Below are 14,663 nucleotides of genomic sequence, written 5' to 3'. Positions count from 1 at the left end.
CCAGGTACCGCAGCAGCGCGGTCCGCAGGTCAATAAAGTAGATATTGTGTGTGTACCTGTGCCTGATGCTTCATATGGTCGTCCAGGTACCGCAGCAGCGCGGTCCGCAGGTCAATAAAGTAGATATTGTGTGTGTACCTGTGCCTGATGCTTCATATGGTCGTCCAGGTACCGCAGCAGCGCGGTCCGCAGGTCAATAAAGTAGATATTGTGTGTGTACCTGTGCCTGATGCTTCATATGGTCGTCCAGGTACCGCAGCAGCGCGGTCCGCAGGTCAATAAAGTAGATATTGTGTGTGTACCTGTGCCTGATGCTTCATATGGTCGTCGAGGTACCGCAGCAGCGCGGTCCGCAGGTCAATAAAGTAGATATTGTGTGTGTACCTGTGCCTGATGCTTCATATGGTCGTCCAGGTACCGCAGCAGCGCGGTCCGCAGGTCAATAAAGTAGATATTGTGTGTGTACCTGTGCCTGATGCTTCATATGGTCGTCCAGGTACCGCAGCAGCGCGGTCCGCAGGTCAATAAAGTAGATATTGTGTGTGTACCTGTGCCTGATGCTTCATATGGTCGTCCAGGTACCGCAGCAGCGCGGTCCGCAGGTCAATAAAGTAGATATTGTGTGTGTACCTGTGCCTGATGCTTCATATGGTCGTCCAGGTACCGCAGCAGCGCGGTCCGCAGGTCAATAAAGTAGATATTGTGTGTGTACCTGTGCCTGATGCTTCATATGGTCGTCCAGGTACCGCAGCAGCGCGGTCCGCAGGTCAATAAAGTAGATATTGTGTGTGTACCTGTGCCTGATGCTTCATATGGTCGTCCAGGTACCGCAGCAGCGCGGTCCGCAGGTCGTGCAGACGGACCTCGTCCCAGCGCTCCAGCTCCTTCTTGATGACGCGCGATATCGTGTCGAACTCCTGCTGGCCCCGCTCTACCTTCGCTTCCCACTGGGAACACAAATATACATATTTTAATTTGCTACGGATAAACACACAACGTCACGCCTTTTATCCCCGAAAGGGTAGGCAGAAATGCACATTACAATGTGTATCCAATTTTCACCATTTGTGTTATAAGTCCTAAGTAATAGAGGTGAGCCTATTAACATATACTGGACACAATTCTAGACTCCGTGTTACTACTGAGAAATTCTCGAAAATCCGAAAAATGCCCAGTAATAATTTGCCCGACCCGGCAATCAGACCCGAGCCCCGGCAGTCGCATTTGCGACCACTCGACCAACGAGTTAGTCAGTTAAAAAATGAGTTTAGAAATTGCTTAAGCTGTAAGAATTCATTAAAATTGGTTTAGGCCCTGCAAATTTTCAAGTACAAGTTATACAAATGCTAAAATTTATTTGTTGCGCTGAAATAATTATTTTAATAGTACATGTAAATATAGGTTATTACCTCAATAATCTCATTGGCGGCTTGTTCGATCTTCTCGGGCCGGTTGGCGAGCTCGGCCTTGGCTTTGTTCTCTCTCCGCTTCGTCAGCTGCATCTGAGCGTGCTGCCAGTTTTGGAATACCTGCCACCAAGAAAATGTTAGTACAATACAAGGCACTTTAGGTAAAAAGTTATATTTGATATTTAGATAGTTGCATTGGACCCGGGTATGTCCTAAAACTGCGACCAGTTACCGAGGAATGGGTAGCATCATTCTCTAAAATATAACGGTGATATAACTGCGATTCCCAAGCCGCCTGCCAAACGTGGGAATTATGGCAACCCCCCTCCCCCCTCTACGTGGAGGGCTAAAGGGGGTGCCTTTGTTCAACAGTGGACGTCTTACTGCTGATAATGATGAGATAGTTAATATTCTTGACAGAATTATTTACGTCCTCAAACATTTCTTCTTTTTTAATTGAAGTCCTTGAATACTCATACAATAGAAATGTATAAGCCAAATCATTCAAATATACTGCTGAAGCATATTACCACTAGGTATACAGTCTTTAAATTGATTTCTTTAAATATTATATAGTTGGTATATATTACCTTGACTCTCTCATGGAAGACATCCTTGATGGCTCCGATGAGTCCGAGGTAGTCCTTGACATGCTCTGCCAGCACGTAGAAGTCTGTGTTAGACTGCTCTAGTCGCAGGTGCTCGATCTGTGGGGAGACGAGCAGACATAGGTTATTGTAGTGTTAGAGTATTAAGTTAGATTGGTTGGTTGTCATGTGACTTCTGACAGTTAGATTCAGTGCGAAACCAAATTTAATTAAATAAAAACGTTGAAAAATAATGTGGATTGCGCACGGCTATGTTATAAGTGGTAAACATACTTAAAGTCAAACACTACATAAACGTTATTTCACGCCTGTTACTGTTAGGTCATACCGTCGTAGTTTTGATTACTCTGGTTGAGCCATCTCTTTCAGGTCGAAGTATAACTCTCACGTTGTGTTATGTTTTTAGAATAGACAATAATTACATTTTATACTTTTTTTTCGAAACGTCAAGAACGATATTTTCTATTTATTTTAAATGAAGTAGTGCGTTATGACGTCATCAGATTTTCCGTCAAATAGCAGACTTAATTCTAGATAAAAATCGAAAATTAAGTAGATCATCAAATCTATAAATGAAAGTGTGATTATTTTTGAATATTTTATTGTATTGAAAAGTTGAAATAATTTATTTTTGACTGCGGAAACTATCCAATGTGCATAGATTATTACAATAGATAGAGTATACCTTCTCGTGCAGGTCTGCAGTGTGTGAGAGTGCGCGGGAGAGCGGTGCGTGTGGGTCGGCGCCGGAGAGCGCTGCGCATGCGCGGGCCGCCTCGTGCGTGCGCGCGCTGAGCTCGCGCCGCTCGCCCGCCAGCGCCTCGCACGCGCCGTACAGCCGGCGGAGGCACGCCTCCAGCGCTTCTACACGGGCTGAGCGCTCCTCGAACCACTACACAATAGGGTATTATCCTACTAGTAAAATTCAATACTTTTATCGAAATGTCAAAAACGTTACTTTTCTATGAATTTTGTATGACATTGCAAATTATGACGTCTTAATTTTTTTTGCGTCAAATAGCATACTTATTACGCAAAAAATAGCAAGAAAAATTAAATAAATAAGTATATCGTCAAATGAATAAATGAAATACGATTATTTTGGGATATTTTATTATATTGAAATATCAAAATAATTTATTTTTGACCTAGGAAACTACCCAATTATTATGTTTTACAATTTTGAGATAGTGATTGTTTGACAAGATAATGCGATTAGTTTCAATTCATGCTAAGGACTTATAGTCCGTAAAATTCATGATTAATAATGTGGTAAACGTCAATCAATAAATCATGTCAAGAAAGCTAAAAAAGAAAATAGATTTTATTATAGCACATTTTATTGTAACTTTCGTGGGACATACTAAATTAATTATTATAGCACATTTGTGATAAGGCTACGAAAAAGTTACAAAATCTGTCTTACAGTAAAAGATTTAGTTTTAATATATTTTTCAATAACTACATACCGGGTCAGACTCGTCCATTCTGTACGTGATCTTGTTGACGGTCTCGCCGACCTTGTTGAAGAGACGCAGCACTCCCGCGCCGCTCAGCGCTGACGTACTCGTCGCTTTCGGCAACTCTGTGTCTGGGTAAGTTAAATTCTTTCATTAACATCACTTCTTTTTTTCTTCTTTAAACTTACTAGGATTAGTGGCAATAGTGGAATATAAAAGGTCTATTCTAGTCATCAAGTTTTACATCTTTCGTTTTGTTAGTCACCTGGTCGCTAGCAATAATACCCTATACCACCTCGTCAGGCTTTTAAGGTCTAATATCTCTTTTAAAATTATCTGTGTCAGTACAGAGCACGGAAATTAAACTAATTCTTTAGTCGGGTTAGTAACAAACTCAATAGATCAAAGTAAAAATGTGTGGAGCACTGACTTTTTGCAGAACAAATAGCAAAAACATTATTCTAAGTTCAGATTCAGCGATCCGGAGCTGCAGACTATCTAACAAGTTTACCGGGGCTCCAGCTTGAAAAGCAATTATATAACGTTATACAACAATGTGTTTAAACAAATTATAACAATAATTGTAGAGAATGTTACACGCTATTGCAAATGTTATATTGTTACACATTGTTGTATAACGTTATATAACTGCTAGTGGGAGCACTATATTACTTAAAATAACGTTTTATTTTTCATTCCATATCAAAACTTATTTATTTATCTTCATTTCATTCGTTCATTTTTGTTCACGAAAGTTCGCAATAATTAGAGTTGTAGTATGCAATCTGCGAAGTTTCGGACGAAATTTTATTTTTCGTTGAATTAGAGTAGGCCCCCAGATTCAGTCACAAACCTGACTCGAGGAACTCCCTGAAGTCCGGGTCGATGCAGAGCACGGGGTGCTGCGCCACTCGGTTGAGGAAGCGCTCGAGCGCTGCGCGGCGTCGCTCCACGAACTGCGACTGCACGCTGCCCGCCGCCGAGCTGCCGTTCGCACTCTCCGTCGACGGGGTAGATGTCATCTTCAGTTTTGTGGTACCTTGAATGTTGAAGAAGAATAATTTGCTGCTGATTTTTTTCTTCCTTTAAAGGACTTGCTATGATGTTAATGTTTGGCAAAAGGTTTGGAATCATAGTTAGGCTAAATATTGAAAGGATGCTGTTGGCAATTAGGAAACGTGTCGTATTTTAATTCTGAATGAATAAGTCTAAATTAAGTATAACCAAAAACAGTTAAGTGAAACTCTGAAGCCAAAGGGTTGTGAATAAACTGTAATGGATTCCGCAACGATATCTGCTCTGTATCCTTAGTACGAGATAGCTTTACGTTGAACAAATACGAAATCGAGCGCGTTTGGAGTTCTGATTGGCCTACGTGAATGACCCAACCAATCAGAGCGCCAAACGCTTTAGTTTTGTTATCGTTCAATGTAAAGGAAACTCGTTCTAAGGGTACTGTATTTGTCTACGCTCAATACTGGCTAAAAATGGGTATAACATTCTACTTTTCTTGTGTACCTTTGGTATGACAATCACTACATAGTATAAAACAAAGTCGCTTTCTTTATTATTATGTCCCTTTGTATGCTCAAATGTTTATAACTAGGCAACGGATTTTGATGCTGTGTTTTTAAATAGATAGAGTGATTTAAGAGGAAGGTACTTACCAACTATACTCTTCTCAGGAGCCGGCGGTATGATCCTGCCGGACCTTAAGTACTTCTCAGTCAGCTTCTCATGTAGACCGAGGAAGTCGCTGAACCGCCTTAGCACCGCGAACTCATGCTTGCTGAATATCGGCATATTAGTCTTGGTGAGGACTCGGTACGCCACGTACGAACTCATGCCTTCTCCGATCTTTTGTGGCTCCGTGATCGTGATTATTATGTTGTTCGCGCGTTCTGTCGCTATCTGTGGATAGAAATTATGGTGTAAACTGGCTGGTAATAGACTGACTGCACGGTTGTCGCGGAACGTGTAGCGGGTATGATTCTTGCATGGAGCAACTCTTTGTGTGATCCACAAATTGTTGTGTCTAGTCTGGATGTGATGTGTATATGATCTTGTATGTGAAAATGCAGCTACGACTCAGTAGAAAGTCTTAGTGTGGAGCAACGTTTTTAAAAAATAAATAGTTCTCGTCTGCATCCTAGAATGTGTCTCTGCCAGATTTTTACTAAATATGAACCTCCAATCAATGTGTCTGAGTGTTAGTTCCGGCATTGTAGAGTCAGATCAGCCTATTTCACAATGCCTGGATAGCTGATATATACCAAATGCATTTGAATTTTATCGACTTCATTAGAACTTTAAAGAATTAATGAGTTTTTGTCGTCTTAATTTATATTTATGAATGTTTCGACAGTCTAGTCGTTTACAGACAGCGCGCATCCTGAAAGTAACTTCAATATCAATCTATTCATTAAGTGATTGCCGCTAAAAGTCATGGACGAGTCCATTGACTATCGCTATTTATGTGGGTTCTATAGTCGACTACTAATTCGAAGTAATTCACAAAAAACACAAACATCACTAATTAACACAGTTGAACAACACGGAAGGTCGAACGTGTTGTGTTTCATTAAAGTTTTTAACAAATGGGATGATGATGATAATTAAAGTTTCCTATATCACATTTATATCCCTTGTGTCAATCTGGGACATCTATTGTATAAATTAATACTACTATGAAGTTCCATCAAAATTGGTTGAGCAGTTTAGGCATAGAAGGCCAAACAAACAACGGATTTCAATTCTTAATATAAAATTGAAACTTGATTTTTTACATGACTGTCCAAATGATGTTTTTCTATAGTTTTTGTCCCGTTACAATAGTGTACGCTAAATAAACCTTTATCTTGAAGTAAGAAAAGGTTCAATTTAGCAAGAATTTATAACAATAATGCTATTTATATCAAAGCAACCTACTTAGCAACAAGTTAGATAGTCGGTCGCGCACGAATTGCTTTCCCGTCGACTGATCTCATGTTTGAGAGCCTAGTACGAGTTTGCATTACGTTGAATGAAACCGAAACAACACCGCGTTCGGCGTTCTGATTGGCCAGCGCGAATGAACTAACCAATCAGAGCGCCGATCGCGCTCTCGTTTCGACGTAAAGCAAACTCATACTAAGGGTACGGGCCGCGGATTTGAGCCGGTATTATGTAGATACCTGATACATTACCTAATACTAGGTATATTTTAGCCAATTAGATTAATGTGCGACCTTGTACAAGTAAGCATTGTCCACGCTAACACCATATTGTATTCGATGCGAAGCCATAATGAGTCTTTAGTCTTTTCAGTACCTAATTATTTCTGTGTTAAATGAATAACCTGAATGATGTTCACGTCTATTGGTCGCAACTGCAATTAATCAACGACGAAGTGGTCATGTAATTAGAATTACAAATCAAGCAAGTATAAGAAGTGTGACTGTTGTTTATTAAGTCTTAATCTTGAGATTCTAATATACAGATTATTACTAATACTTTACAGAGTTTACAGACTCGAGTCTGTAAAGTTAGTTAATGAATTTAGTAGTTGTGCATGTTTGGCATATTTTTAACTACATCTTTGTTTCCCGCCTTGAAGAATATTAGTGACTAAAACTCAGGTTTCAAATTCCCAAGCACTAAGTAAACATTTAAGAAAATATTCAATGAAAAGTAACTTCCTAACGTCTTTACTCTCTTTTTAATGATAATTAGGCATAGTAATAAATTATATTTTAAATATTAAAGAGGAAGATTAGTGACTAAATCTCAGATCCCAAATTCCGAAGCACTAAAGAATTAGACTTATAAAATATCTATACTTCCTAACGCCTAACGTTTTTACTCTTTTTTAATGATAATTAGGCATAGTAATTATGCTATAACATTATAATTTTATTAATAAATTACCTCCTCCATGATTGGGCTGGCCAGTGAAGCGGTGATAGACGGCGGAGCGTCACTAATGGCGGCCTTCTCGATTCCTTCGCGCGCACCATTCACCTCCGAGTCCAAACTGACTTCCTGCAATAAAGAACAGATTATTTAATAGATAATAGATACACAATGGACAGTTACTTGTGTAATACAGTGGGGATAACTACTATATTATCGTGTTGTATGGAGATAGTATTTTAATGAATTTATTTATTTTCTGAAAATATAAGATATTGAAATAAGTTATTATACGATTTTTTGCTGACAACTAGGCGGTCACCGGTGACGGCTTATAATGAATTGATTTATATAAAAATGTTATGTGAATGGGACAATTTCCGTAAATATAAGATATGAAAATAAGTTATTATACGTTTTTTTGCTGACAACTAGGTAGTCACAGGTGACCGCTCTCATTGTAGATTTTAGTATGTAATGTAAATTGTTTTTCTTTAGATGGAAATATAAATATTGTGTACTGTAAAGCAGGTATAATTTTAGGACTATTAGACAAGTTGTAAGAAAAAAAAACAATATAACATTTTTTTAATTAGAAAGGAGATCCCTTGAAAACTGAAACTCCACATTTTCAGGTCCCACAATTTTTAGTTGGTAATTGGTTGGCCAATATTTAAAATAATTGAATATTTAAGTAAAGTATTTTTAATGAAATATTTCATACTTTAGTGACTTTATATAAAATATTTTTTACATCAAATAGTTGTATGACTCAACAGACATTACAACGTCTAACATCTTACATACATATTTTATCTTTCTCAAAAAAAAATCAATGACATGTTGCTTTATAATTTAATCTTATGACAATAAGGTACAAAATTAATTGGCACAATGCCAATGGTTTGTTAAACCGCATTGTGGATATATTTATGAAGTTTAAGATCTCCTATTGTTTTGTTGTATCTTTTGTTCTTATTTGAACTATGTTCTTAGCCTAGAGTTGAATACTGGTGTATTAAATATTTGACTTAGATACAAAATAATAAGGTAGAAAATGCCATATATATTATTATATATCCCCTACTATTCTATTAGAAGTAGGTGAAGGAGTAAAACTCAATTTATTGAAAAGTAATTACTCATATTTATTCACACTTACATTTAAAAAGTTTTATAATAGTATCAACTCATTATAGTATCAACTCATTTTACGAAACTAAAATGATTCACACTATCTATTATACTCTTGTTTTGTACAAATTGTTAAAAAATGTTGTTTGTTTGTTTGTTTTAATGTCCATTGGCAGCGGCAATTACTTACCATCAGGTGATAAGTCTGTTCGTTTACTGGCTTATACCACAATAAAGTCTTCTGGTTTTTAAAAGAAAATTGTTTTTAAATTATTTAGATTGGTATTCAATATCAAGTTATTGCATAGAAACAATAACAATAGTAACATATTGCTAAGCTGTTCTAAAAGCTAGTTTTTGCAACAAGGATATAGAATTTTATAGTATGAATTTTAATTTCCTTTTAATATAAGAGGAAAATAGTGATATGTCAGTTTAATGGTTTCATAAAGAAGAACCAGTTGATTTTTAAACATTATTACAAATGATATTTAATTGTTTTAAAAGATATAGAAAATAAAGACTATAAATGGATTTATTTTTTTCATCAAATGGTAACCGAATGTCCAATTCATATGACTATGTCACCAGTGTTTAACATGGTAGCCACTTCTAATGTGGTATGAAACCTCATCAAATTAAATTAATTAAATAAAGAAATAAAGTAATATTTTGCACATTACCTGCGTATAAGTAAACACAGGGTTAAAATCAAAAGCCATTGCAATTATTGAAGCTTACTTTCACTATCTTCTAAAAACAATATTAAACTATTTATTAATGATAAGAAAACAAAAAACAACTGAACGACAGACTATCAGAAAGGTGACTAATAGGAGAGATAATACATTGTCTTGTTTCAGTTGGGCATTGATTCAGTAATTTAATTATGTTTCAAGGATCATTCAAAGAGAAATCAAGTTCCATAGAATGTCAGAATGTTGTGAAAAACACTACTCACGATTCTCGTGCAAAATGTGTGTAATAATGGTAATAAGCGGTAATTAACTGCAATAAACTAGTATCACCACCATAAGGTTGTTGGAATGTTGTAAATTCCATCATTTCTCGTCATGCATAGGGGCGTCAACGTTTCGCCGGGCCGCCGGGGGGCGGACGCGAACACAACAAGTTAATAAAACAGGATTCCAATAAGATACCTGGACCGCAGACGCGAAAAGATCTTCGTCATCCCTATTATCATTGTTGATATCCACTGTGCTAAAGGGCGGCGTATCTGGCTCTTCCGACATCGTTAATTTGTTTTAGATGAAGACACAGTCACAATATACTACACGAACAGTATAAGCTTCTAATCAAATTTTTCCCGAAAACAGCGAGATAAGTTTCCGATACCAAGATTTGCTTGACAGAAATGAACAACCCCCTTTCTGCAATTATAACTATAAATTATATAGGATTTTTAACATTACTGAAATGATATTCAACATAAATCAGTAAAGAGCAAAAGAGATAAAAAATGTATGATGTTAGACATATGCGGTATTTTGCTATGGAACTCTTCTATGCCACTGTCAGATTTTTAGTGACGTATTCAATTCTGTTTACAAATACAGATTCAATCAAGTTAGAAAATCGTTATTTTGATCATTTAATTTTAAATAAAATAATCTGCAATTCTTATTAGATTTGTCTTGAAGTAAATTATTCATTATTTGATTGCTCGTTAGTAAACCAAAATATAAAGAAGTTTATATGCTGCAATGTGGCGAAAATTACGTGTCCTTTTAAATAACAAAACGTAAGCCTGCCTTTCTTTATCAGCTGTCAAATCATTAAAAAAAAGTGATCCACGAAAATATTGTTTTTGTTGTGAAGGTAAAAATATGTTTTACTTATTTATTTGGTGATTTGTTATAATTACTGAAGTGAATTATAGTTACTGCTTAATTTTTTAGCTCTTTCGACTAATGAAAGGTATGTTAGAATATGATTTTGATGGTATTTTTGTGTATTTTAGAGTAGTGTAAGTGATAGTAGAAAATGAGTGGGTTGGATAAGAAGCCGAAGATCCCGCAGCCGCCGGCACCTGTAGGCAGTTCGGGGAACTTGCTATCGAGCGTGGCACCTCCATCGCAGCTGCCTAACTTTGTTCTCCCAACTCCTGTAGTCCCAGCTGTTGAGGTAGGTTGACATTTATTTACGTTTTTTACGACTTTACTTTAGTAGTTAAACTTCAATGTTAAATCTTAATGAAGCGTATAAACAAGTTTTTATTAGTTTATCTGTAATTTTGCTAAGAGAATGACTTTGTGATATTTTTTTAAATGTTGACTATGGTTGCAGGTCCCTCAAGCAGCTGTAGTTCAGCCAATCGCAGCTCCACTGCCTGTCGCCGGTCAGCCAATCCCAGCCCCTCTGCCAGTGAAGCCTATCATAGTACAAGGAAGAGATGAACCTCCTCCACAGGAAGATAATGCTGAGAAGTTCAGGTATTTCATTACAATAATGTTATTAATAATATTTATTTGTGAATGAAAATATGATGATATTATCGGTTTGTAGATAATATCTACTTGTAGAGATTAATTTATTTGATATTGTTAATTAATTAATTATTATCTATGCTGATTCCTGTTTTTTTTTTATACTGGCAAGACATAAAGTTAAAACATATTGGTTGCCAGGTTATAAAGATAATTCTGTGTACAGTAAAAGAATATTAATAATTGAATTCTTTGGTTTTCAGTCCTGCAATCCCGCTAGGTAAGGGAGAACCAGTGATGTCAATCAGGTCTCCTGAAGACTCACAGGCATCACAGTCTCCCGAGTCATTGCCAGACTCCACTTCGGAGATTGACAAACTTGGTAAGATTACCAGCTTGTGCAGTTTATTTTTTTACATTCATATTTAATTATTGATGAAAAATATATATCAATATATCAGAACTACTGGTTTATTGTTGAATGGTGCATTTATCGAAGAAGGTTATAAAACATCACACTAAGACCAATAGGCTCGAAAAGCAGGAGAAGGAACGGGGTGGTTTTTAGTCAGTAAGAGTCTGACACTCCTTCTCGCCTCGCCCAAGGCGGGAAAAGTCATTGGATGATTTTCCCCCTCAAAAAAAAAAAAAAAAAAGACCAATAGGAGATGAGCAGAGTGGTTGAAAGCGCGTGGAAGTAGCTAGTTGCTTTATATTTTAAATAATCTTTGGACATGAGCATGTTCGTAGAACAGAGATTTTCTATGCTATTGTAAAAAATTAATCTTCAAATATATAAAAAATTCTAATTGACATTTTTATCTCAATTAAATTATGATTAACTGTCCCTGTTATTATTGATTAAATAATTACCATACCAGGTGACATAATGCCGGGAAGTGGTCTGCTCACATGGATGAAGGGAGCAGTGTCCACCGGAGGGATACTGCAGCGTGTGGCTGAGAAGGCGAAAAGCTCCGTTGACTCAATGATCACCACACTTGACCCACAAATGAAGGAGTATCTGAGTAAGTCATTCATTACTATTTGACGGCTATGTTACTGTGTTTTAATTTGAATTATCATAACACTAGAGATTAGATAACACTTTTCCTTTGTTTTAAAACTAACAGGAACAAAATCTGGATTGTTTTTGAGTTCATAAGGTTATTTTATTATGAATTAATAGAAGTATATTAAAAAAAAAATCTATGTCACTCTATATTTATGCTAAGCCATTCAGCCATTCAAGTTTTTCAACCAAGATTATTTTTTGTTCCAGGAAGTGGTGGGGATCTCCTAGTGGTGGTAGCATCAGATAAAGAAGTGAAAGTATCACCGATCAGAGATGCATTTCAAACTGTCTTCGGCAAAGCTAATGTGGTGTAAGTATAAAGAAAGATTTATTTGGTTGCCTAACTATAAAAAAAATATATTATTATAATGTATGCGTTTTTTTGTCTTACTTATTGGTAACAAAGTCTTTAATATGGTGTTGTCGACTATACTGCCAGTGTCGAGTGGCAACGGCAGATTAATGAACCGTCGAACTAAACTTTGGGGTACTTTTTACTTTTTAAATTATTGATTGACTATAATATAATCAACAATCAACCTTATCCCTCACAAAATACGTTTCAAATATTGATTGAATATAATAATCAACAATCAACCTTATCCCTTACACAATACGTTTCAAATATTGATTGACTATAATATAATCAACAATCAACCTTATCCCTCACAAAATACGTTTCAAATTCCAGTGGGTACGCAGCACAAAGCGAGGTGACAGCGGAGCAGCCAGTGGGGTACGCGGCCGCGTACGCCGCGGCCAAGCAACGCATCGCGCACGTACGGTCCGTGCACGGGGACCTCAACAATAACGTGCCCGTCGTGGCCGTGGAGGGGTTCCTGCACGAGTCTGTTACTGATAGGTCTGTGTCTAGGATACTACTGGATTATAAATAAATATTCGGACTAAGGTCACTTACTCGTTCTCTCTACCTGGATAATATCAAGTAACTCATGTGTTTTTGACATTATGATCAATCTCTGTTTAAGTTCTCTATCTAAATATAAATCTATTAAGTAATTAACAAACATGAATTCCCACTACTTACCTTCCGCATCCCCGATTCCCCAACAATTGTAACGCCCCTGGTATTTCGGGTGTCCATGGGCCGCGGCGATAGCTTATCAAATTATACCTCAAAAAATCATCCATAGTCGCATTTATTTTTAGAATTGTACAGTATGTACTTGTACAGTGTCCTACGAACCTGTCCACTAAACACTATAACCCTGTATCTCCCTCGCAGATGGTACGACATGTCCCTGATGGTGCTGTCCCAGCCGTCGCTGGGCATCGAGCTGCAGCTGCAGTCGCAGGGCACGCCGGTGCCGGCCGCCGCGCTGGCCGCCGCCGCCGCCGCCACGCCGCACGACTACCCGCACGCACAGACCGGGTACAGCGTCACTATTGGATCTATTATGGCTGCTAGTTTACAGGTACAACATAAAATATTCACTCTTAGATAAATAATTAACTCGTCAGTTTACAAAATTGCCCAGTTTTTCTTAATAACTAGTCGTAATAAGTTGTAAGTGGGCGTAAATTACTATAGCAAATTACTATAGCTTAGAAAAATTAAACACAAACACATTGATTCATCCTCTACGCAGATCAGTCTCCGGTAATTCGTCCGGTAATCTAGTCACCCAAAGTCAATGAAATTCAAATGTGCAATATTTTTCTGCACCATTTTTCGTTTGGAGTTTGTGTTCCTTAGACTAAAGTTAATTATACCTACCACATAACTAAGTTAATTTAGCATCTTTAAATAAACTCATATCATATATAGAGCATACAAATTACGTTGTTAATTCAAAGTTATCTGATACATATCGGGCTATCCAGGTTTTGTGAAACAAGTCTCTGTTTTAAAGTCTCTATACCTACCCCTCCACACCCAGGTCCCCCACACACAATGGCAGGAGGCTTCAACAGGAGTATCTCGACGGGACCTACTGCAGCTGACGGCGCGCTCACTGGCCGGGTCATACAAACGACTGCTCGCCGTCTCCGCCAATGAGGCGTAGGTGGCGACGGATGGAAGGAAGGAAGAGATTAGACTTATGTACAGTTAGTATATAATATTTAATGTATTATAATTTACTAGTTACTTCCGCGCGGTTTTACTTGCTGTTATATAGCCTATATATAACATGTCTCGGTATATGGACTATCTAACACAAAAATAATAATTCAAATCGCATCAGTACTTCCGGAGACTAATACGTCCAAACAAACAAACCAACCAAAATTAAACGGCTTTACGTTTAAAGTAATCGAAACGAGAGCGCGTTCGGCGCTCTGATTGGCCGGCTCGAATGAACCAACCAATCACAGCGTCGAACGCGCTCTCGTTTCGATCTCGTTAAACGTAAAACAAACTCGTACGTTTCCTTACGACTTTTTCTTCATTGTACTTATTTAAAATTTAATTTGTAAATTAAATGTTATGGATATTTCTCGTTTAAAGATATTTATGAAATTAAAATATATTATCTTTTGTTACAGGGACAAGAGAAGAATGTAAAGAATCTATAGATTATATTATATAGCATAAATTATACTTAACTAATTATAATTACTATTATAACGATATGTAGATAAGATTTATTATACGAATAAAATTTATTTGGGGCCAA

The 14,663-nt window shown here is 37.1% G+C and overlaps 2 protein-coding genes across 5 annotated transcripts in view; one reads left to right on the top strand and one right to left on the bottom strand.

Annotated features, from left to right (window-relative positions):
* The window catches only part of LOC118266055 (sorting nexin-2), a 482,399-nt gene extending 472,499 nt beyond the window's left edge, over positions 1-9,900 (bottom strand). For 2 of the 4 annotated variants that reach the window (XR_007705470.1, XM_050695020.1), the window contains exons 1-9: positions 9,663-9,899; positions 7,384-7,497; positions 5,145-5,388; positions 4,331-4,516; positions 3,487-3,608; positions 2,703-2,909; positions 2,000-2,116; positions 1,410-1,529; positions 795-947 (exon numbers count right to left, since the gene is read on the bottom strand). Coding sequence is in view for 2 of the 4 variants with exons in the window: in XM_050695020.1 (XP_050550977.1) it covers positions 795-947; positions 1,410-1,529; positions 2,000-2,116; positions 2,703-2,909; positions 3,487-3,608; positions 4,331-4,516; positions 5,145-5,388; positions 7,384-7,497; positions 9,663-9,755 (1,356 nt within the window). In the remaining 2 variants the exon portion in view is untranslated. Of the gene's footprint in view, positions 1-712; positions 948-1,409; positions 1,530-1,999; positions 2,117-2,702; positions 2,910-3,486; positions 3,609-4,330; positions 4,517-5,144; positions 5,389-7,383; positions 7,498-9,185; positions 9,240-9,662 lie in introns of those variants that run through there. The other 2 variants (XR_007705471.1, XM_050695021.1) reach the window with 2 other exon arrangements.
* Positions 9,901-10,092: 192 nt separating this feature from the next.
* On the top strand, positions 10,093-14,663 carry LOC118266379 (protein PRRC1). The gene is made up of 10 exons (XM_050695023.1): positions 10,093-10,341; positions 10,484-10,647; positions 10,810-10,955; positions 11,213-11,331; positions 11,831-11,977; positions 12,232-12,334; positions 12,716-12,886; positions 13,271-13,460; positions 13,926-14,094; positions 14,533-14,663. Exons 2-9 carry the CDS (start codon positions 10,507-10,509, stop codon positions 14,049-14,051), a joined length of 1,143 nt encoding a protein of 380 aa, XP_050550980.1. The 5' UTR covers positions 10,093-10,341; positions 10,484-10,506; the 3' UTR covers positions 14,052-14,094; positions 14,533-14,663.

This window comes from Spodoptera frugiperda, chromosome 7 (assembly GCF_023101765.2).
Source record: "Spodoptera frugiperda isolate SF20-4 chromosome 7, AGI-APGP_CSIRO_Sfru_2.0, whole genome shotgun sequence".
NCBI lineage: Eukaryota > Metazoa > Arthropoda > Insecta > Lepidoptera > Noctuidae > Spodoptera > Spodoptera frugiperda.
The sequence above is the reverse complement of the archived record's forward strand: the minus strand, read 5'-3'. Positions and strand labels throughout refer to the sequence as shown.